A 24,817-nucleotide genomic window follows, 5' to 3' on the forward strand; every position below is an offset into this window, starting at 1 on the left:
TGAAGATCATGTGGGCACAGCCAGCATCAGAGGGAGGAACATCACAAACCTAAGATTTACTGAACGACACTGATGGACTTGCAGGAAAAGAGGACGAACTGGCTAAACTGGTCAGCCATCTTGACAGAGCCTCCACAAAGTTTGGAATGGAAATAAGTGCCGAGAAAACCAAGCTCATGGTAAATGCCAGCGGTGCCATCACAACATACATCTCAGTCCATGGTCAAAAACTTGAGACAGTGCAGCAGTTCAAATACCTGAGGGTAATCATCAGTGATGAAGGATCAAGACCAGAAGTCCTGGCAAGAGCCGCACAGACAATGACTGCACTATCCAAACTCAAGATAATATGGAGGGACAGCAACATCAGCATGAAGTACAAGATCAGACTCCTGCGTGCATTGGTATTCTCCATCTTCCTATATGCATGTGAGACATGGACCCTCACAGCAGAGCTACAGAGGAAGATACAGGCATTGGAAATGAGATGCTATCGCAACATCTTGGGCATCTCATACTTGGACCACATCACAAACGAGCAGGTCCGCAAGACCATCCAGCACCACTTTGGCCCCCATGAGGACCTTCTCACAACGGTGAAGTAAAGAAAGCTGAGTTGGTACGGCCACATAACAAGATCCAGTGGCCTTGCAAAGACCATTCTACAAGGAACTGTGGAGGGGAAAAGAAGGGGAGGTAGACAGAGGAAAAGATGGACGGACAACGTTAAAGAATGGACAGGGAAAACATCTGTGGTGACCCAGGCTCTGGCACACAACCGTGACAGATGGAACAGACTGATGCAAAGCTTGTCATGATGGCACCCCGATGACTCCACCAGGAGCTAAGGGTGCAAGGAAGGAAGGATTATAGACCTGAGAACACTGGGTGGCTATTTCAGTTGGGAAAGGGTATGTCAGAGCATTACTGGGTCAACCACATTTGGATCAGTGTGCCTGCCCTATTTAGAGTAATTTTTGCCATTCATCTGCCTTCCAGATAATTATTAAGCAAAGATGTTCACCAAGCAATTATCTTGAAGTAGGCACTGGATAAAATAGATTTCCTCACCTAATCCAACTTGAATAGATTTAATTTAGTTATTTTTGCTCCTAGACCCTTTCAGTGTTTCTGAAAATATTGCAGAAAACATATTTCTATATTGGATTCCACAAGATAAATATTTCTACTTATGTGCTTTGACATAAAGGATAAGGATGCAGAAGAGGTATAATGGGAAAGGCTTAGTTTATTCATTTGATTTAGAGATCAGCATGACAACAGACTCTTCCGGCCCAACGAGCCCAGGCTGCCCAATTACACCTATGTGACCAATTAACTTACTAGCCATAGATCTTTGTTTTACAATAAGGCAACAAAAGAGTGTTTTTAAAGAAAAGATGTAATTTTGTACAGTACATGCAACCCCTAGATGTTAATGGGAATTACTAAGTTGATGCCAATCACAAATGTTAAAGCCTACCACCGTGGAAGCTTCCTTGATAGTAAAGTGAAAATCCTCTGTAGGGGTCATGATGAAAGTAGAACAAACCACAGATATTCTGAACTCTCATTTTTTAGGAGCTTCTAAAAGAAGCAAAAGTTTCCATTATCATCACTGCTTACATTTTCTATAAAATATTGTCAAGCAGAATGGATTTAAACTAATTTATTTCAAAGCAGACTATGAAGAAGAGGGAGGAGACCCTCTTGTCTCAAGGCAGGGAAAGGTTATACAGGACAAGATAAAGCAGAACAAGAGAAGCATTAGCCTGCAGATAACGGAGACAGCAACATAAGGCTGGGTGATTTTAGTAAAGAAAAGCTGTGAAACTAAATAAAGTTCCATTATTCCCAAATGACTTAAAAAGATATGGGTTCCAAAGTCTTCTATTATCTTACTTCCATAACATGAAAGTTATTCTCACAAGCCATCATGTTGTCAAGATCTACAAGAACAGATTTCGGATACTGCTTCAGGTTTCGCTTTATATTTCTTTCCATAATTGCGTTAAGCTTCAGCTGCAACAATATTTTACCTCTATGATTGCCCTTCATGTAGCTAAACCTTTAGAAAGGTTTGCTTGTGTGTGCAGCATCCTAAGTACATAGAAATTAGGAGAAGAAGACCACTTGGCCCCTCAAGATTGTTCTGCCATTTAAGAAAATCATGACAGATTAGCTTGCAATCATTGAGGATTCATTCTTAATGAATTCTTTTGAAATGCTGTTGAAGTTATCATGTAACCACATAGTCACTTTGCATCTAGCAGGGTTCTACACAAAAGAATGAAATGGATTACTAGGTATTGTCCCAGAATCGTAGCGAGACTATAGTCAGTACTTTTTTTGATTTGCAAAACCTGAGCCAATATCTTGGTAGGTACCATGAAGCTCTGGATTCAGAGAGTGTACATAAACTGCAGAAGTCCCGAAGTGGATCATGAGCTTTTCCTTCACTGGACCTAGTAGCATTTGAATATTTGACTCGGGTAAAATACAAGATTGTGGTAATTACCCAGCCTGAAATACATGCAGCAGCTTACTCCTGCCATAGAATCAGTATCTCTATTAGGCACCAAGATGAAATAGGGCAGGCATATTGATCCAAATGTTACTGGCTCGGTAGGGCTGTAACCCTTATTCCTTCCCCAACTAAAACAGCCATCCAATAGCCTCAGGTCTGAATATCTGGCCAGGAAGGCAGAGAATGTAAGGAAGTTGATCCTGGCAGAAGATTCTGGGCCAATATGTTTTAATGATGTTGACTGAGGGATAAATTCTTCAAATAGCATTTTGTGATTGTTTAGGTATACCTGAACAGGCAGGCAATATTAGTTTAATGTTTCACCCAATCAGAATCAGGTTTGCCATCGCTGGCATATTTCGTGAAATTTGTTGTTTTGCAGCCAGTAGCACATTACAATACATAATAATTATAAATGATAAATTACAATATTAAGTAGATATATAAAAAGAGAGAGAGATGGAGTAAAGGACTGAGGTAGTGTTCATGGTTGCGTTGTTATTCAGAATCTGATGGCGGAGGGGAGGAAGCTGTCTCTGAAATGTTGAATGAGTGTTTTCAGGCTCCTGTACCTCCTCCTTGATGGTGGCAATGAGAAGAGAGCATGTTCTGGGTGATGGAGGTCTTTTTTGAGCATCCCCTTTTGAAGGTGTCCTAGATGCTGCAGAAGCTAGTGCCCAGGATGGAGCTGGCTGAGTTTACAACTTTTTGCCAAGTAAAGGCACTTAAACTAATTCCATAAAATAATTAACATCAGTTTAGATTAAGATGAGGCGGAGTAATAAAACTACATTTAAGATCTACTTCTGAGCTAAAAGTGCCAGCACTCAGCAAAGGCTAATTTGCTTAATTGCTACTTGGCTTGCTCTTAATGTGCTATTTCTAAGACAAGCTGCAAAGTATGAAAGAGTTAAGATATGGATGGCCACTGATTCATGGGCAAACTATACACAAGATATAATTATAATGTTTTTCACTATTAGATATTTGAATTGCAGGAATACTCCTTCAATAGCATTTGCAAAGGTAAGCAACTACGGAAGTTGGAAGGTCTAAATTTAAAAAAAAATTCTAATTAAGAATATAGTTCCTTCTAGCTACTACACAGAAGCAAATCATGAGCAGATGAAGTCAAAAGATAGCTTCTAACATATTCTTGAGCCAACTACTAGCTGAGAAACCCGCAGGGTTATATTCTTCATAATAATTGCACAATTCTAGCCAGCTACCCTGATGAGATGGAGAAGTCTATTCATGATTGAGATTCAATTTTGATGGCTATCAGAAATGATTCCATGTATTGGGGATGCAATATATAGTGCCAAGGAATTATAAAATGTGACTAACTGTTGAGTATCTGGTTATTTCATTTGGACATAAGGCACACAAAGTTTCAGTTCAAAAGCATCACTACAAACCAACTACCTTAGCCTGGGAAAGACATGTAGGAGATCCTAAAGAAATGTAATATTTCTTACTAATTTCTTTTCCTAAATATTTTAAATGAGTTGGCAGTGGCCATTGTTTGCTTTTTTGGAAAAGGTATCTAGTGATGGGGATGCTGCTAAAATAGAAATAGGTTTGGATCATGAATTTTATTTTCAAACCAGTTTGACTTTACTGTGGTTTTGATCCTACAAATTCATCAAACATTTCACTGTAATGTGAATCTGCTACCATGTCTAAATATTCAGCAATTTAACATGGTCCAACATGAAAGCCTGCAGTCCAAAGCACTTTTGCCATGCTGCATTAAGTTCCACTCATTCATCACTGTAAACCTAATATCCTAAGGAGCATTTCCAGTTTTTCAGCATGGCAGTTTGAAACAGAGCCTCACCAGTGTCATTCTGGTTAACCGACACATTACAAACAAAAAGACAGAATAAAAATAACCAACATAAAAAACATGCTTGAATAAGCATATCAAATAAATATTTCATTTTAATCCCAAATAAATAGAGCAGTCAATCGTTAAGAACCCCATCTGTATGGGCTAAAATTAATGAGGACAACTCTTTAAGCCAAACATCTGGGGACAGTGCAGCTTTCTCTTTATATTGCAAAGTCTACAAATTTCTATTAAAATATGGTAATTTGGCAAAGCAGGTGTGGTTTTCTGGCCAAGAAAATTGCCTCGATTTTAACTTCAAAGAGGCTTAATTCAGATGAGATGAAATACTCTGTTGCATTAGTTTCACACAGATCTGAGGATTATAATGACAGTTAATAAAACTGCATCAATTACAGAACAAAGGATTAAAATTGCACTCAGTGCTACCCTTCTGATGTTTCCAACCATGTATGTGAGACAATAGAATATCTATAACTCTTAATTTTAAATAATAAGACAATATATTAAAAGGAGGTCCGATCTGCCTGTTTTTGCAAGCTTTTGAACATTCTGCTGGGCCATATTTAAAGTTCTGTGGCAGTAATTTGCATTTTGCAGCTTGGCTGCCTGTCGGATGTACTACTTACTACAATGGAAAGGAAGGATATCCCAAACACATAAAATTCTGCAGATGCTGAAAATTCAAAGCAAAACACACGAAATGTTGATGGAACTCAGAAGCTCATGTCCTCGTCCATTTGCTCAGCCTTTCTACCGTATATTCCCTTGAAGCCTCTTTGTATTCTCCTCATGCAGGAGACTGCCACCTGGCAATGCATGAATATAAAACACATGGTCTGCTCGACCGAACATTTCATTCATAGCTTGTCACACCAGACAGCCAGCCACTCTAGTGTTGTTTGGTTGATGTTGAGCAGGTCAGTGTCAGCTAAACCATGTGAGAGTGGGCAGTTGTGCAGAATGTGCTTAATGTTCTGCACCCTTTCGCCACACCCAGGATTTGCTGGTCTTTAAACCCCACTTCACCATATTGTCTCCCGTCCTACAAACTCCGCTCTTGCTCTGTTGAGAGTGCACCACTTCCATCTGTCAAGCAGTGCCCCGTCTGGTTACATTTCTGTGGGGCCTTGCACTGCATTGTCTGGCTTCTGTTTGTTGCCAGAGGTCAATCCTGTATGTTTGGGGAGATGTTCCATGCGGTAGTTCCTCCACTGTAGCAAAGCTTTTCCTCAATTTTAGGCGGTTGGAAAGTGGCACATGATGATGTAGTGGGTGCTGTCGATTCAAGTTCTGTTTACCTTTCTCAATTTTTGTTGTAGTGTGTCTTCAGATCTCTCGGGGAGCAATGCCTGCAAGTCTGTAAATGATGTTAGTGGGTGTGGGGCGCAGTGTGCCCGTGATTATTCGGCAGGCTTCGTTAAGCAATGGGTCTATTTTCTTCGCATGGGCTGATCTGCCCCACACAGGTGCACAGTTGATACAGATTGTGAACTGCTAGCATTTCTACACAATCCCTATGGTTCACCACATCTTGCATAATCTAAATCCAAAAAAAATTTCTTTCTGTCTATTAGCCAATTGTCAATGTATTATTCCCAAATGCCTGTGCTGTCCTTCTGTTTAATAAACTGTATGCTATCTAATTAAAGGCATTCTTAAAGTCTAAAAACAACACTTTCTCAGGGGTTGTACAGTACTTTTCTGTCCTGGTTACAACCTCAGAAATAAACTCTAACAGAGCACAGAAATATGATTTCCCTGTTGTAGGTCCCCACACTATTATTTCTAACTGCCTGTTATAATTTATGTAATAATGCATTCATGCAAGTGGCCTGTATTTCCCTGTAACACACACAAAATTCTGGCGGAACTCAGCAGGCCAGGCAGCATTTATGGAAAAGAGTTCTGACGATGTTTCAGGTCGAGACCCTTCAGCAGGGCTGGAGAAAAAAAGACGAGGAGTAGATTTAAAAGGTGGGGGGGGGGAGGGGAGGGAGACATGCAAGGTGACAGGTGAAACCGGGATGGAGAAGGGTGAAGTGAAGAGCTGTAAAGTTGATTGGTGAATGAGATACAGGGCTGGAGAAGGGGGAATCTGATAGGAGAGGGTAGAAGGCCGTGGAAGGAAGAAAAGGGGGGAAGGAGCACCAGAGGGAGGTGATGGGCAGGCGAGGAGATAAGGTGAAAGAAAAGGGCATCTGCTCTCGGGATGAGGTTTTTCATTCCAGGACGAAGGAGATGTCCTTCTTCTTCAAAGAAAGGGGCTTCCTGTCCTCCACCATCAATGCTGCCCTCAACCGCATCATTTCCATTTCACACACGTCTGCTCTCATTCCATCCTCCTGTTACCCTATCAGGGATAGGGTTCCTCTTGTTGTCATCTACCACCCTACCAGCCTCCACATCCAGTATGTAATTCTCTGTAACTTTGGCCATCTCTATCTCCACCCACTTTCTGCTTTCTGCAGGGATCGCTCCCTACGTGACTCCCTTATCCACTCGTCCCTCTCCATCGATCTCCCTCCTGGCACTTATCCTTGCAAGCGGAACAAATAGTACACCTGACCCTACACCTCCTCCCTCGCTGCCATTCAGTGCCCCAAATAGTCCTTCCAGGTGAGCTGACACTTCACCTGTCAGTCTGTTGGGGTCATTTACTGTGCTTGGTGCTCCCAGTGTGGCTTTCTGTTTATTGGTGAGACCCAACGTAGATTGGGAGACCACTTCACCGAGCATCTATGCTCCGTCTGCTAGAAGCAGGATCTCCCAGTGCCCACCCATTTTATTTCCACTTCCCATTCCCACTCCAATATGTCAATCCATGGCCTCCTCTACTGTCATGATGAGGCCACACTCAGGTTGGAGGAACAACACCTTATGTACTGTCTGGGTAGCCTCCAACCAGATGGCATGAACATTCATTTCTCAAACTTCCAGTAATGCCCCCCGCCCCCACGTTCACCATTCCCCATCCCCTTTTCCCTCTCTCACCTATCTCCTTGCCTGCCCATCGCCTACCTCTGGAGCTCCTCCTCCCTTTTCTTTCTTCCATGGCCTTCTGTCCTGTCCTATGATATTCCCTGTTCTCCAGCCCTGTATCTCTTTCACCAATCATCTTCCCAGCTCTTTACTTCACCCCTCTCCCTGCCAGTTTCACCTGTCACCTTGTGTTTCTCCCTCCCCTCCCTCCAAATCTTAAATTTACTCCTCACCCTGTTTTCTCCAGTCCCGCTGAGGGGTCTCGGCCAGAAATGTCGACTGTATTTTTTTCCATAGATGCTGCCTGGCCTGCTGAGTTCCTTCAGCATTTTGTGTGTGTTGCTTGGATTTCCAGCATTTGCAGATTTTCTCTTGTTTGTAGTTCCCTGTAAATTTTCATTCCTATTTCTTAAACCATGAGGCTATGAGGCTAAATATGCAACCTTCCAATTTGTCAGAACCATTCCAGAGTTGTTTTACTATTGTGGAAGATGATAAATATTTGTATATACTACCATTTTTTCCAAAACCTTGATACTTAGGTCATCAGATCATAGAATTCAGCAGCTTTTACTCCAATTTATTTTTCCAATGCCTTTCTCAACTCATCCCCAATTTCTTCCAGCTCCTCATTCCCCGAGACCTTGCAGGTCACCCTTGAGCAAGGTGTAGCATCTGCTTAGCCCCTCACCCCCGATCAGGGTCATGTGAAGCCATGGGAGCTGGTAGTTGATGGTCACATGAGCAGCTGAAGCATATCACAAGCCCTGACAATCTCTGAAGAGTATTACTAATGGCTGGATTACTTATCTTGTAAAGACACTGCCCAGAAGAAGGCAATGGCAAACTACTTCTGTAGAAAAAAAATTTGCAAGAGCAATCGTGGTCATGGATCGAGAAAAGAATAAGAACAACAGATGGAAAGACAGATTAAAGACAGCTGGAGGACCATGATTTTTCATGTCATACGACACAGCACATAATGATGGTGAGATATATATAGTTTATTGTATATCTTATTGAATACTATTTTCTACTTTCCCTTTTGCTATTCATTTCTTTGTTTTCTAGAATTTCCCAAATACTGAGGTTTAGAGCACTTTTCAGATTTATTATAAAAATTTTCTTTTGATCCAATGTGCCTTCAGCATTATTTGTGACATTTGAGCCAATTTTTGTAGGGTTTGTGCCTACAGGGAAATTTGGTAGGTTAATTGACGTCTGTCGTTATAAGTTTATGACAAGAAGAATCAAAGGAGAATGCATGAGAATGTGTGAGAGCGAACAAGTTTCAGGGGTACAAGGAAAAAGAAGGAGGGGGCATGAGAATCAAGGGATGCTTCCCTAGGAGTTGTCCTGGAACCAAGGTGCCAAGTCGCATCCCTCTGTGTTGTTATTGGATTAAGGTGTATGTTGTACTAAATCTTTAAATGTCAGCTATTGTTTGTCCACTACTATACCTGTAAATGAATTGTCCTGATTTACCATGATCAACTCTTACCTTGGATCTTTGTAATTTGCTTTGTTTGATTGAACTGAATCTCTAGAGACATAGTAACTATTAAATTATTAGAAAATAGAAATCTCCAGCACATTACAGGCCCTTCAGCCCACAATGTTGTGCTGACCATGTAACCTACTCTAGAAACTGCCTAGAATTTCCTTAGCGTATAGCCCTTTATTTTTCTAAGCTCCATGTACCTATCTAAGAGGCTCTTAACAGACCCTATTGTACCCACTTCCACTACTCACCACGCACCCGCCACTCTCTGTGTGAAAAACTTTCCCCTGGCATCCCCTCAGTACCTATTTCCAAGCACCTTAAAACTATGCCCCCTGTGTTAGCCACTTCAGCCCTGAAATAGAGCTTCTGGCTATCCACACAATCAAAGCCACTCATCACCTTATACACCTCTATCAGGTCACCTCTCATCATCCATCATTATTAATTAATGCTTTCTTATTACCCTATTCAGGATCAAATCCCTTTGATCCCTAGGAGTTATTTTGACTGTTACGTAGAACAGTACAGCACAGGAACAGGCCATTCGGGCTAAACAAGCTAAAAAGCAAATCAAAACCACCCAAACACTAATCTCTTCTACCTATACCATGTCCATATGCCTCCATCTTCCTTATATCCAAGTACCTATCCAAACATCTCTTAAAAGCCTCTAATGTATTTGCCCCTACCACCATACCAGGCAGTGCATTTCAGGCATCCACGACTCTCTGAGTAAGAACCTTACCCCTCACATCCCCCTTAAACCTTCCCCCTTTCACCTTCAACGCATGCCCTCTGGTATTAGACATTTCAAACTGGGAAGCAGGTACTCCCTGTAAACTCTATCTATGGCTCTCATAATCTTATTGCCAGTTATTGAGTACAGATGTCTTGATGAATAGAGGCTTTGACCATACGGCTTATTCTTGACTCTGGTAACTCGTGTTTAAAATAAGGGGTACAGAGAGAAATCAGAACTGATTGTTAATGGTTACACATGAGTCTGTTTATTTTTGGAATGAAAACTGGGACTTTATTGGGATTAATGTACATGTAAAGACGTGGATTACTGATATATTGTGAGAGATAATTTTAACTTCGTCCTTGGTTGCCTTGGGTTTGGAGGGATGCGATATAAATTGTGAGGGAGCTTGCCACCCTTTGTCCTGGAGTCTGCAATTTTAACCTGCGCAGGCTCTAATGATATCATGTTGCCCTGACCGCTGCTTTAACCGCTAGACTCAGGAGGGACATGGAGTCCGAATCAGAATCAGAATCATGTCTAATATCACTGGCATATGTTGTGAAATTTGTTGATTTGCGGCATCAGTACAGGCAATGCATAATAACAAAACAAACTATAAATTTCTAAAGAAAATATATTAAAAATTAAATTAAATAACTAAAATTAAAAAGAGAGCAGAGAAAAAAGAATGGTGAACTAGTGTACATGGATTCATTGTTCATTCAGAAATCTGATGGCCGAGGGGAAGAAGCTGTTGGGTGTGTGTCTTCAGGCTCCTATATGTCCTCCTTGATGGTAGTAATGAGAAGAGGGCATGTCCTGGGTAATGGGGGTCCTTAATAATGGATGAAGCTTTTTTGATGCATTGCCTATTGAAGATGCCCTCAATGATGGGGAGACTAGTGCTTGTGATGGAGCTGGCTGAGTTTGCAGTTTTTTTGGTGAATGCAGCAGGCCAGGCAGCGCCTCTGGGAAGAGGTACAGTCAATGTTTCGGGCCGAGACCCTTCGTCAGGACTAACTGAAAGAAGAGTTAGTAAGAGATTTGAAAGTGGGAGGGTGAGGGGGAGATCCAAAATGATAGGAGAAGACAGGAGGGGAAGGGATGGAGCCAAGAGCTGCACAGGTGATTGGCAAAAGGTATATGAGAGGATCATGGGACAGGAGGCCTAGGGAGAAAGGGGGAGGGGGAAGCCCAGAGAATGGGCAAGGAGTATAGTGAGAGGGACAAAAAGGAGAGAGAGAGAGAGAGAGGGAGAGGGAGAGGGAGAGGGAGAGGGAGAGGGAGAGGGAGAGGGAGAGGGAGAGGGAGAGGGAGAGGGAGAGGGAGAGGGAGAGGGAAAGAGAGAGAGAGAGAGAGAGAGAGAGAGAGAGAATGAGAATGAATAAATAATGAATGGGATATGAGGGGGAGGTGGGGCATTAATGGAAGTTAGAGAAGTCGGTGTTCATGCCATCAGGTTGGAGGCTACCCAGAAGTAGGTGTTGTTCCTCCAACCTGACTGTGGCTTCATCTTGACAGTAGAGGAGGCCGTGGATAGACATATCAGAATGGGAATGGAACGTGGAATTAAAATGTGTGGCCACTGGGAGATCCTGCTTTCTCTGGTGGACAGAGCGTAAGTGTTCAGTGAAATGGTCCCCCAGTCTGCGTCGGATCCCACCTCCCCCTCGTACCCCATCTGTTATTTATTTTATATATACATATATATATATATATATATTCTTTTTCTCTCTCCTTTTTCTCCCTCTGTCCCTCTCACTATACTCCTTGCCTGTCCTCTGTGCTCCCCCCTCCCTTATCTTTGTCCCAGGCCTCCTGTCCCATGATCCTCTCATATCCCCTTTGCCAATCACCTGTCCAGCTCTTGGCTCCATCCCTCCCCCTCCTGTCTTCTCCTATCATTTTGGATCTCCCCCTCCCCCTCCCACTTTCAAATCTCTTACTAGCTCTTCTTTCAGTTAGTCCTGACGAAGGGTCTCGGCCCGAAACGTCGACTGTACCTCTTCCTAGAGATGCTGCCTGGCCTGCTACGTTCACCAGCAACTTTTATGTGTGTTGCTTGAAATTCCAGCATCTGCAGGTTTCCCCGCGTTTGCAGTTTTTTCTGATCCTGTGCAGTAGTTGCACCATGCCAGATGGTGATACAGTCTGTCTCCACGGTATTTCTGCAGAAATTTGTGAACGTCTTTGGTGACTTGCCAAATCTTCTCAAGCTCCAAATGCAATATAGCCGCTGTTGTGCCTTCTTTGTAACTGCATGGATCTGTTGAGCCCAGTATAAATCCTCAGAGATGTTTTCATAAGACCATAAGACAAAGGAGCAGAAGTAGGCCATTCGGCCCATCGAGTCTGCTCCGCCATAAATAGGATCCATTTTATCCTATTTAGTCCCACTGCCCCGCCTTCTCACCATAACCTTTGATGCCCTAGCTACTCAGATACCTATCAATCTCTGCCTTAAATACACCCAATGACTTGGCCTCCACTGCTGCCCGTGGCAACAAATTCCATAGATTCACCACCCTCTGACTAAAAAAATTTCTTCGCATTTCTGTTCTGAAAGGGCGCCCTTCAATCCTGAAGTCATGCCCTCTCATACTAGACTCCCCCATCATGGGAAACAACTTTGCCACATCCACTCTGTCCATGCCTTTTAACATTCAAAATGTTTCTATGAGGTCTCCCCTCATTCTTCTAAACTTCAAGGAATACAGTCCAAGAGCGGACAAACGTTCCTCATATGTTAACCTTCTCATTCCCGGAATCATTCTAGTGAATCTTCTCCGTACCCTCTCCAACGTCAGCACATCCTTTCTTAAATAAGGAGACCAAAACTGCCCACAGTACTCCAAGTGAGGTCTCACCAGCACCTTATAGAGCCTCAACATCACATCCCTGCTCCTATACTCTATTCCTCTAGAAATGAATGCCAACATTGCATTCACCTTCTTCACTCAGGAACTTGAAACTGCTCACCCTTTCCACCGCTGATCCCTTGATGGGGACTGGTGTGTGTTGCCTTGACCTCCTTCCTGAAGTCCACGATCAATCATTTGGTCTTTCTAATGTTGAATGCAAGGTTTTTTTGTGACACCACTTTTGGTTGTTGGTGCATTCAATGTAACATGATGATGAGTCAAGGCTGAAGGAAGCCTAAATGAGGAAGTTTTTAGTATTTTATACAGAAAATATGCTATTGGTCTGTACAATGCTGGATATTTAGCTCATCCCTTCTCCCTGTGCCTCTCATTTTAATCTTGGGCTATTGAAAAAAATCTTAAGGTAAATCTCTTTTTTTCTGTAATTTTTTAAAATTGAAGTTCATCATCAAACAAATATTTCCATAAGATGTATTTCAGAAATTGTATCTTAAGGTAAATCTAAGACATCTTATCTTGGTGACTGGTGACAATAGTCAGAATGTCTCTCAGGGCTTTTCTGCTAACCAACCAAAGTATATGAGTCTCCTATCCTTCTTAATTGAAGAGATCTCCAGAAAGCCTTTGTGATTTTTCTGGTAGGTAGCAAGCAAAATAGATGGACTAGGTATTATATCCTCTGTTGTGGCTACTGGCTATGCCTCTGTTGTGGGTACAGTCCACCTGAGGAAATTGGCCATGGCAATCTGTTGCAAAAAAATGACCAGGGTCCTTGTTTGCGTAGGCAATGTATCTACCAGAAGTTTCAGATGGATGATCTTTGGCAATGTGACGTCTATCAAATTTTTGAAGCTGATTAGCTATTCAATTCCATTCTTTTCCAGATGACTCTTAGGCAGCAACTTATGTGACTACGTCTTCTGATATATATTATTTTGTCTTAAATTTAGAAAAGTATTAATGATTGTTAAGAAATGTGTCTAAAGCAGTAATTAAATGATTTTATTCACACGGATGATACTTTGGTTTAATCTTTTCAGGAATAACAGTGAATTATATTCAAATCCAATTTAACTGTGTGGCAAAATGGTGCTGCTGCTCGTTGCTCCAGGCGTGGATTTCATCCTGGCCTCAGGCGCTGTCTGTGTGGAGTCTGCATGCTTCCTCATTGACTGTGTGGATTTCCTCTGGGTGATGTAGTTACCCCACACATCCCAAACACATAAATTAAAAGGCTACTTTAGCTTCTCTCTTAATGGCACAAAGAATCAAAGGGTTGCTGAAGGGCCAGCGTGAGAGACAATAAGTAAGCTGCAGGGGTACATGAGAGTAAGGGACCAATGGGATTGCTTCTTTGGCCTCTTACTGTGTCATTGAGTAAAAGGAAAAAAATACTCACAATTATGTCTAAAAATGTGTACAAGTTACATTACAATTAACAGCCTGACAATAATATTATTGCTTTTATATAATATCATCCCAGGGCTGAGAGGGACTAATAATGCAGAGCTTCTAAAAATGACAGAGACTGTTTCTCATATCAGTCAGAGCTGTTTTTTTTAACTACATGGTTTATTAGTGCAGTTCGTTGGAAAAGATATCAATGCTTCATTGTTATGGAGATAAATATGAACCAGGTAAAATGCAAGCAACTCAATAGAGTTGCTCCATGGAGGCTTTCTCAAAAAACTGAATGTTTTCCCAGGCCTTGCAAATATAAACAGATGAAAAGCTGTTAAAGGCAAAGGATTTTTTCTGTCTATGGCACACAAATCAATGGCCACTCTTGGACATTTTTGGCTCTGTGTACTCATCTGTATGTGCAGGTTTTAAGAAAAATGTTGCTTATTTTTTATGCTCCAAAAATAATGTTGAAATGTATAATATAGGTTAAGCTGTTGCCTTCTATGGAACTGAACCTTTATTAGAAAAAAGGTTCTTGTGCTCTGTTCCCAGTCATAATCTTTTGTGACTAAATTATGTTTTTGCTTTCCCGTTGGAATTAAATTGCCAAACACCATTCTCGCTGTGCACCAGCTAAATAATTTAAATGGTATATGGAAAATAATTGTATGCTACAAGTAGAGATAGGGTTAATTGGCTTTTTTCTTTGATAAGTATTTCATTGTGGAGGGTGAGTGACCTTTCGGATGTCAGTCATGCATTAAATTTTTCCCTTTAAGCTGGATAATGGAAAACTCTAGATTTCCTTTAAGTAAGAAGCAGTTGAATTGATTTTCTGTGGTGTAATTACCAGTCAATGACAAATCCTGCTGCTTTATTAAGCAGCTACATTTCAGGTAAATGCTTTCACAAATACTTTTAGCTCTCAGGACTCTGAAAAAGACAGCCAAGCAAAAGATCACTATTGAATGGAAACTCTGCACTGATCCTTTCAACTTAAAGAGATTAACTGATCTAGTGTCATTAGTTACTTTGCGAAGTTTGCATCTTAAAAAATTTGCCCTAAACATTGCCTATATTTACAAGACAAAGATATTCATGCTGTTACAAAAGAAGTAGAACTGTCACTCACTACCTATTTCTTTCATCATGACATCCTCTGTCATTTGGCAACTTCTTCTAGACCTTTTTTGATGCCACGGACCAACACCATTAAGCAAGGTGTCCTTGGACTCAAAGTTGGGAACCCCTGTTCTAGAGGTTTTGTTTATCACGTGGGAGCTTGGATAAGTTACACTCTATCGAGGAAATAATTTGGTGAGTCACTCAGCAGTAGTGCCTTTATACCAAATGCAGTTTAGTGAAAATCCGCATCAGGAATGAGAAAGTGCTAGAAATTATAGAGCACATTCAGGTGGTTAAATTCCCAGGGCCAGCCAGGACGCTAAGAATAGCAAAGGAACAAAATGTTCTGACAGAATATTTTACATATTTGTCAGCCATGTCTGTGACACCAGGAGACAGGAGGACAGCTAATATTGCTCCCTTGTTCCAGCAAGACAGTATAAATAAATCTGGAAAGAATAGGCCAATGAGCCTTACATCAGTGTTAGGACAGTTTCTGGAGAAGGTTCTGCGGGACAAGGTTCACCTGTAAATGCAGGGACTGATGAGGAGGAGCCAGTGGAGTTTTGTGCAGGGGAGATCATGTCTTACACATATGAGGAAGTTTTTTGAAGAGGTGACAAAAAGGTTGATGAAGATAGGGATGTAAGGCTTTTGATCAGGTTCCGCCAGGTAAGCTGGTGCAGAGGTTCCGATGGATGATAATTTTTTGACTGAAAATCTAGAATAAATCATGTACTGCAGCGATCAGTGCTAGAAGCTTTGTTGTTTGTTATATATATGTGACTTAAATGAGAATATATGGGATATGATTAGTATTTTTGCAGATGATACAAAAATATTGAAGACTGTTGTTTAAAGATAGAGCTGGACATTTCCTCTGTCCTGTAGAGTGATGGCTGATGGAACATAAGCCAGACAAATGTAAAGTAATATATTTAGAAGGTTAAATCCTAATAGGATATACAGAGTAAATTGCAGGGACTTTGGGAGCATTGTTGTCCAGATAAACCTTGGGGTCCTATACAAGAGAAATTCTGCAGATGCTGGAAATCCAAGCAACACACACAAAATGCTAGAGGAACTTAGCAGGCCAGGCAGCATCAGTGGAAAAAAGTACAGTCAACGTTTCAGGCAGAGACCCTTCAGCAGGACGCTTCCAGGACATAATTCTCTGGAACTTCTGCCATCTCTGACAGGATCCCATCACCAAGCACATCTTTTACTCCCCCGCCCCACCAACTTTCTGCTTTTCACAGGGATTGCTCCCTATGTGACTCCCTCGTCCATTTGTCTTTCCCCACTGATCTCCCTCCTGACATTTATCCTTGCAAGTGGAACAAGTGCTACACCTGCCCCTACACCTCCTCCCTCACTATCATTCAGTGGCCCAAATAGTCCTTCCAGGTGAGGCGACACTTCACCTGTGAGTCTGTTGGGGTCATCTACTGTATCCGGTGCTCCCGGTGTGGCCTCCTGTATATCGGAGAGACCCGACGTAGATTGGGAGACTGTCTCGCCGAGCACCTACACTCCATCTGCCAGAGAAAGCAGGATCTCTCAGTGGCCACCCATTTAATTCCATGTCCCATTCCCATTCTGACATGTCTATCCACGGCCTCCTCTACTGTCAACATGAGGCCACTCTCAGGGTGGAGGAACAACACCTTATATTCCGTCTGGGTAGCCTCCAACCTGAGGCATGAACATTGATTTCTCAAATTCTGGTAATAGCCCCTCCCCCCCACCATTCCCCATCCCCTTTTCCCTCTCGCACCTTATCTCCTTGCTTGCCCATCACCTCCCTCTGGTGCTCCTCCCCCCTTTTCTTTCTTCCATGGCCTCTGTTCCCTCCTATCGGATTACCCCCCTCCAGCCCTGTATCACTTTCACCAATCAACTTCTCAGCTCTTTACTTCATCCCTCCCCCTCCCGGTTTCACTTATCACCTTGTATTTCTCCGTCCCCTCCTCCACCTTTTAAATCTACTCAGCTTTTCTTCTTTAGTCCTGTTGAAAGGTCTCGGCCCAAAATGTCGACTACTTTTTTTCTCATAGATGCTTCCTGGCCTGCTGAATTCCTCCAGCATTTTGCGTGTGTTGCTTGGGGTCCCATAGCTCACTGAAAGTAGTGATATGAATGGAGACGGTAGTGAAAAGGTATGAAACCAAGGCACTATGTATAAGAGTTGGGACTTCATGTATAAAACTTTGGTTTGATCACATTTAGAGACCAGAACTGTTCTGGTCACCACATTACAGGAAGGTCATGGTAGAAATAAAGACAGGTCAGAAGAAATTCAACAAGATGATGCCTGGAGGGATGTAGTTATGAGGAGAGATTAGATAGGCTGAGTTATATCTCACTGTAATGTAGGAAGCCGTGGGGTAGGGATGTAGGAATCTTATAGAGGTTTACAAAATTGAGGGTTATAGATAGGAGTCTAGAATGAGAGCACACATGTTTCAGCTGAGAGGGAAGAAATTCGAAGGAGAGTTGAAGGGTACTTTTGTTCTTACGCACAGACAGGGTGGTGAATAATTGAAATAAGCTGCCAGAAGAGATATTGGAGGGTTAAGACGCTGTTGCAACATTTGAAAGGATGTTTGGACATTTAAAAGGTACTCAGATAGGAGGGCAAAAGGGATGGAGTTTGGAGAGACATGGCCAGCATGGTTGAGATGGGCCAGGCTGACCATAATGTCTATTGATACTCATAAGTGAATATTTCTGTGATGAAAATGTCATTGACATGGATTCTTCAGCTTCAACTAATTCTTCAGAAATAAGGCAGCAGAAATAGAAATAACAAAAGAGGGTGAACAGTGTGGTGGCTGATCACAGTGTGTAGTTGAAAACAGTTGGCTTATGAATAAGGAATGGCATATGCACAGACAAGACCAAGTAAAGTAAATAAAAATAGGGATGCAGGGTGAATGAAAATAGTTATTGTGACTACCTTGTTTCATGACTCCATTTCTAATTTCCTCCAGGCTCCAAATTGTTTTTTACTTGGTTCTCTTGGCCAGGCACTGTTCCCATTTCCCACCCCAAAAACAAATAGGTAAGTGAAGGTGATTATGGTTATTGGAGGTCAAATCTCATTCCTAGGATACCAGTGCAAGATTATTACAAACAAGCATTCTCGTCCAGTCATTTTCAGCAGTTTTGTCTTTGAACTTCCCCTTATTTTTTCAGAAATGAGAAGGTATATTAATGAAGTAATCATGCAAAGTGCAGCAAGATTGAAGAACATTTGGGTCTGGATTGTTAAGTGCAAAAAAACTCATACAACACAAATTCCACGAGTGCCTAACAAGAAAATCTAACCACATTATTTTTCCATTCAGATGTGTTACAATCACCAAACATTGCAAGATTTAAGGGTTTGCCACTGACCTAAGACTTAACTAGACCAGCTACTTTAACGCTGCGTCCATAAGAGGAGTTAAGAGATATCCTGTAGCAGGTAACTGATCTCTTTATTCCCTAAACTTTTTTCTGTTATCTCCAAAGAATATGCCTGGATACTATATTGTGTGGTAATATTTTTATTTTGCTAATTTTCTATTATTATATTCTTGGTAACCAAGCTACGCAACACTCTTAAGTTGAAGTTAACATCTTGGAATATACAAAGTTTAAAGGATCTGCAGTCTCCATAGTTAAAGTTCAAAACAAGCAAACTGTGTTACAGACTGCTGTTAAGCATTTATTCTACCAAAGGATGTGAGCAGTTTTTTGTCATTACATCCTGGGCTTTGTTAGACATATAGCTCTTAAAAAGTTTACTCCAGTTGAGGGCAGACTCAAGAACTAAGCACTTAGAACAAAGCAAAGGCGAGTCTTGAAGAACATGAATGGATCTCTGTGGTTTCAACCCGTTCCTTTTATGTTTACTGATATATTTGATTTATTTTTTCTGTAATCATACTGATTTGAATTTCTTTTATGTATTATACAGAGGAGGTGAAAAATAATAGCTATTCATATAAGTTTAAAATGTCTTCAATATCAAACTACTATTGTGGTGACTATGGCTTGTGAATGAACACGCCACAGTTGTCACCAATTTCATCAGACTTGTGTAGATGAGTGTGTGCTTTTGAGAAAATACCAGACAACCCAAACCAAAAGCCATGGATGAATGAGGAGATTCATAATCTGCTGAGGGCTAGATATGTGGCATTCAAACCGGTTGATCCAGAACTATACAAGAAGTCCAGGCATAACCTACCAAAGCCTATTTTAAGAGCGAACAACCAATTTCTATTGAGATAAGAGACAGAATTGGATGCACGTCAGCTCTGGCAGGGTTTGCAGGCCATTACTTCCTACAGAGTGAAACCTGACACCATGAATGGCTGTGCTATTTCACTCCCAGATGAGCTGAGCTCAATGCCTTTTACACATGCTTAGAAAGGGAGATGACACCTGTGCAAATCCCTACAGCATCTGGTGACCGCTGTGATCTCTGTCTCCAAGGCCAACGTCATTCAAGAGGGTGAACCCTTGCAAGGCGTCGGGCCTCGATGATGCACCTGGTAGGGCTCTGAAAACCTGTGCCAATCAACTGGTAGGAGTGTTCAAGGAGATCTTCAGTATCTCACTGGTCCCGTCAGAAGTTCCCACCTGGTTTAATCATATCAGTGCCCGAAAAGAGCAGGGAGAGTGGCTCAGTGACTATTGCCCAGTAGCACTCACATCTACCGTGAATGAGGTGCTTAGAGAGGTTGATCATTGCTAGGATCAACTCCTGCCTAAGCAAGAACCTGGACCTGCTGCAATTTGCCTATTGGCACAATAGGTCTACAGCAGATGCAATCACACTGATTGTCCATTTGGTCTTGGACCGTTAGCAAGGAGGGCAAGTGAGGGATCAAAGGCTTAGTTTAAGAAATTAATTACTTATAATAAGCATTTGATCCTCAGTGCCTCATAATTGATTACAATGATCACGTAATCACTTCATCTCTTGCTAACTCACTGCTCTCTTGGACTTTGCTCGAAGCACATTATAGTCATTGAAAAGCAATGTGACGCTTCTGTATTTGGCATATCATGAGAAATCTGTACTGAAATAATCATGTTAATTCTGGGCCCGGCCCTTGTATTATTGTCGTTTACTACTGTAGTACAGTGTTAGCTAGTACTATTCTCATACTCTAATCACATAATGACATAATTCCTGTGAATTAGGTTATGGCATTCAATGGAGTAAAGTTCAGAATCCAGCCTTTCAAATAGTCTTGAGTGCATTTCTCTAGCCCACAGCTCACTGAGATATCGCTGTCCCACTTTATGTACCTTCAGGCAGAGAGTCAACTTTTGCCTGAGCTTTCATGATGCCATAACTTTCCTGCTTATTGATTGCAGCACCTGAGACTGGACTTAAACAAATGGTGATTGACCATGGTTATTAACCCATAACAAAAATGACAGAAGCAGATTATATAATAGAGAAGTGTAGACAGTATGTTTTGAAGTATCTGAAATATGGATTTGTGCCAGCAGCAAGCAACCAACCAGTGTGTCTGTTGTGTAAAAAATTATATATTTTTTTAAGTAAAGTGATGAACCTGTCCAGGCTGCTTGAATATTTGAAGAGAATACACAGTGATAAAGCAAAAAAAGAGCTTATTTTCAGTCACTTTGTGAAACTTTCAGAAATGGTCAATACTTCAAAACAAGTTTGCCAGCCCTTCACAACAAAACAGTGATGGTTTGTGTGCTTCATACAACATTTCATTGCTAAATCTGAAAAGCCCCATACAAATGGAGAAGAACTGATTCTGCCAGCAGTAATGGAGGTTCTGAGTATGGTTTACATGTCATCAGATCAAATAATTAACACAATTCCACTCAGTGATAACTCTTTTCAAAGACGAATAGATGAAATGTCTGAGAATGTGGAAGACACATTGTGCAACATACTTAGGACAACAGAAATTGTTCTGCAGTTGGATGAATCAACTTTGCCAGTCAACAAATCTTTGCTTCTCGGTTATACTCACTTCATAAATGAGGAAAATGTGGTTCAAGAATTGTTATTTGCAAGGGCACTAGAAACAGATACTAAGGGTGAGTCAATATTTTGGGTTGTTGAGCAAGTTTCTGAGAGAAAGGTATTCTGTCCTCCAACGTTCTTCCTTGTCCAACAGAGAGACACCATCAATAATAGAACTCCACTGTAGACTTATTACTTTCTTGAAAAAAGCTGCACCTATTTACCATTCACTGTGTAATTCACAGACAACACCTTGTCATAAATCATTAAATATTGTTATCACAGCCCTAAATAAAATTAAGCCCTATTCTCTCAATTCTCAACTATTTCCAGATCTTTGTATTGAGGATGATGAACAGTTTGAAGACTTACTGGTGCACACAGAAGTCAGATGGCTCTCTAAAGGAAACTGCCTGAGTCACTTTCATGCTCTTTTTGAAACTGTGATAAAATCCTTTGAATACTCGAATGCTTCATTCAATAATCAACTCAAGAATATTAGGCATTACATTGCTTATTTGTCAGACCTATTCACAAAGTTTAATGAAATCAATCTTCAATTGCAAGGAAATAATGTGAATCTTAACAAGGGCAAATCAGTTGTTTCAATACTTCTGTCCAAATTAACCCTATTTAAGTGCAACATTGGGCATTGTTACGTTTTCCAATTTTCGAGCCTCTCTGAGGTGGAAGAGAAAGAAAAAAATATCAGATGATGATCTTCAAGTATACTGTTTCCACTTGGATGAGCTGCATAAAGACATGTCAGAGTAATTTCAGGATCTTCTCTTGATCCGATTTCCAGACTGGCTAATAAATCTATTTCTTAACTGTTGTAATGAGGAATTTACAGGAAGGATAGAGGAAGAACTAATCTTGCTATAAAATGACTGTGAACTGAAGCCTCGGTTCAAAAAATCATATCAAGACTTTTGGTTGCAGAAAGAAATCTCTGAATGCTATCCTGCACTGCAGAAAAAAGTCAAGATGTTCTTTAACGTAAACACGAGGAATTCTGCAGATGCTGGAAATTCAAGCAACACACATCAAATTTGCTAGTGAACGCAGCAGGCCAGGCAGCATCTCTAGGAAGAGGTACAGTCAACATTTCAGGCCGAGACCCTTCGTCAGGACTAACGGAAGGAACAGCTAGTAAGGGATTTGAAAGTTGGAGGGGGAGGGGGAGATCCGAAATGATTGGAGAAGACAGGAGGGGGAGGGATGGAGCCAAGAGCTGGACAGTTGATTGGCAAAAGGGATATGAGAGGATCATGGGACAGGAGGCCCAGGGAGAAAGAAGGGGGGGGGGAACCCAGAGGATGGGCAGGGGGTATAGTCAGAGGGACAGAGGGAGAAAAAGGAGAGAGAGAGATGTGTCCTTCTATATATTGGCGAGACCTGACATAGACTGGGAGATCATTTTGCTGAACACCTACGCTCTGTCCGCCAGGGAAAGCAGGATCTCCCAGTGGCCACACATTTTAATTCCACATCCTATTCCCATTCTGATATGCCTATCCACGGCCTCCTCTACTGTAAAGATGAAGCCACACTCAGGTTAGAGGAACAACACCTTATATTCCGTCTGGGTAGCCTCCAACCTGATGGCATGAACATTGACTTCTCTAACTTCCGCTAATGCCCCACCTCCCCCTCGTACCCCAGCTGTTATTTATTTATATACACACATTCTTTCTCTCTCTCTCTCTGTCCTTTTTCTCCCTCTGTCCCTCTGACTATACCCCTTGCCCATCCTCTGGATTTTTCCTCCCCTCCCCCTTTTCCTTCTTCCTGGGCCTCCTGTCCCATGATCCTCTCATATCCCCTTTGCCAATCACCTGTCCAGCTCCTTGCTCCATCCCTCCCCCTCCTGTCTTCTCCTATCATTTTGGATCTCCCCCTCCCCCTCCCACTTTTAAATCTCTTACTAGCTCTTCCTTCAGTTAGTCCTGACGAAGGGTCTCAGCCCGAAACGTCAACTGTACCTCTTCCTAGAGATGCTGCCTGACCTGCTGCATTCACCAGCAAATTTGATGTGTGTTGTTTCAAGGTGTTCTTTGTTGCCTTTCCAACATCATATTTAGAGAAGTCATCCAACTTCTTACAGAGCAATAAAATAGAGTACGAATGTATGCACTAATATTATTTTTAACTGTAATTAAATAAAAAATAATTTTATTTGTAGCTTTGAAAGGATTTGAATAATTTTTACAATTATTTCACTATGAAATTGCAGTTTTTCTTTTCTTTCACTGTGCATTGGAAATCAAAATTCTTTATAGCTAGAAAGGGAGAGGAGGACGATGGGGATGTGGTTATGGGAATCAAGAGGAATTTGATGGCTCTGGACATGTACTCGCTGGAGTTTAGAAGAATGAGGGGGCATCACATTGAAACCTATCTAATATTAAAATGCCTAGATATAGTGGATGTGAAAAGGATGTGGGGGAGCCTAGGACCAGAGGGCACAGCCTCAGAATAGAGGGCCTGTTCTACAGAAATGAGGAGGAATTTCTTTAGCCAGAGGGTGGTAGATGTATGGAATTCATCATTGGGTATATTTGTAATGGTGGTTGATCAGTTCTTGATTAGTAAGGGTGTCAAAGGTTACAGGGAGAAGGCAGTAGAATAGGGTTGAGAGGGTTAATAAATCAGCCATGATGGAAGGGTGGAGCAGACTTGATGACCAAATGGCCTAATTCTGCTCCTATGTCTTATGGTTTTAACATGTTTGAGGAGATTAGAGTTTGGATTTTGAACAATTAAATCAGATAACATCTGCCCAGAATTCCATCTTGTACTCCTCCCCCTCCCTCACCTTCTTACTTTGACTTCTTCCCCCTTCCTTTCCAGTCCTGATGAAAGGCCTCAGCCTGAAACGTCAACTGCTTAATCCAATCCATGGATGCTACCAGACCTGCTGAGTTCCTCCAGCATTTTGTATGTGTTACTCTAGATATCCAGCATCTGCAGAATCTCTTGTGTTTATGAGACCAAATCTATTTGTGTTAATTCATCGTTAGTAGATTGCTTCTTTGGCCTGTAAGCCTTGGGTTATTTATGAAATGAATTTGCTGTGCCATAAGGAAGGTATCAATGTAAAGATTCAGAAATTACATCAGTGAACGGACTTCAATTAGCTGTTGAATGTCAGTGCTCTTGTTAATTGAGCCAAGTTCAATGTGTAACTGAGCTTTAAAAAAATGAAACATGGTAATATTCAGAGTAAAGTACTTACTCTTCATCCTGAAGTTGCCTCTGGAGCTGAAGCATGACCCTGGGGTCTTCTGTTGAGTAACTGTGCAATGCCTGTATGACAGACATAAATTAGCAAGGTTCAATAATTGAGGACAAATGGGACAGTTATTTTTCCAGGAATTATGAGATGAATTACTACACTGAGACGGAAGAGAGTCCAGGTTCAAACCTTGTCTGACTCTACTGTGATATAGCAACCTTAGTAAGCAGTAAAGGTTTATACCCAACCACTGTTCCTTCTAAGCTACATGGCTGCACTCTCACTGAAATGCCCCTGCACACATAGCCTTTGTTGCCGCGCAGCTGGAATTTTTAAATACAATTTTAATATCATTTTGAAATTACGCTAATATAATTTAAAAATCTGTTAATATAATTGTGAAATACCCTGTAATTAATTGTGTTAATCAATATAATCCATACATTTCTTAAATAGTAAATGTACCACAACCTTAATTTAAGTTTCAACTGGCAAATGAAACTTCTTATAAGGCTGTGTTTATAGGTACTTTGAAAGTCACTAGCATGATA

At 41.4% G+C, this 24,817-nt stretch overlaps 1 protein-coding gene across 6 annotated transcripts in view; it reads right to left on the reverse strand.

Annotated features, from left to right (window-relative positions):
* Window positions 1-24,817, reverse strand: part of LOC140210664 (uncharacterized) — a 182,710-nt gene that overhangs the window by 37,908 nt on the left and 119,985 nt on the right. For 4 of the 6 annotated variants that reach the window (XM_072279827.1, XM_072279821.1, XM_072279828.1 and 1 more), the window contains exon 19: window positions 24,267-24,337. In XM_072279827.1, the coding sequence (XP_072135928.1) occupies window positions 24,267-24,337 (71 nt within the window). Of the gene's footprint in view, window positions 1-21,622; window positions 21,779-24,266; window positions 24,338-24,817 lie in introns of those variants that run through there. The other 2 variants (XM_072279823.1, XM_072279826.1) reach the window with 2 other exon arrangements.

The sequence above is a fragment of the Mobula birostris genome, chromosome 15 (assembly GCF_030028105.1).
Source record: "Mobula birostris isolate sMobBir1 chromosome 15, sMobBir1.hap1, whole genome shotgun sequence".
In the NCBI taxonomy this organism is placed as follows: domain Eukaryota; kingdom Metazoa; phylum Chordata; class Chondrichthyes; order Myliobatiformes; family Myliobatidae; genus Mobula; species Mobula birostris.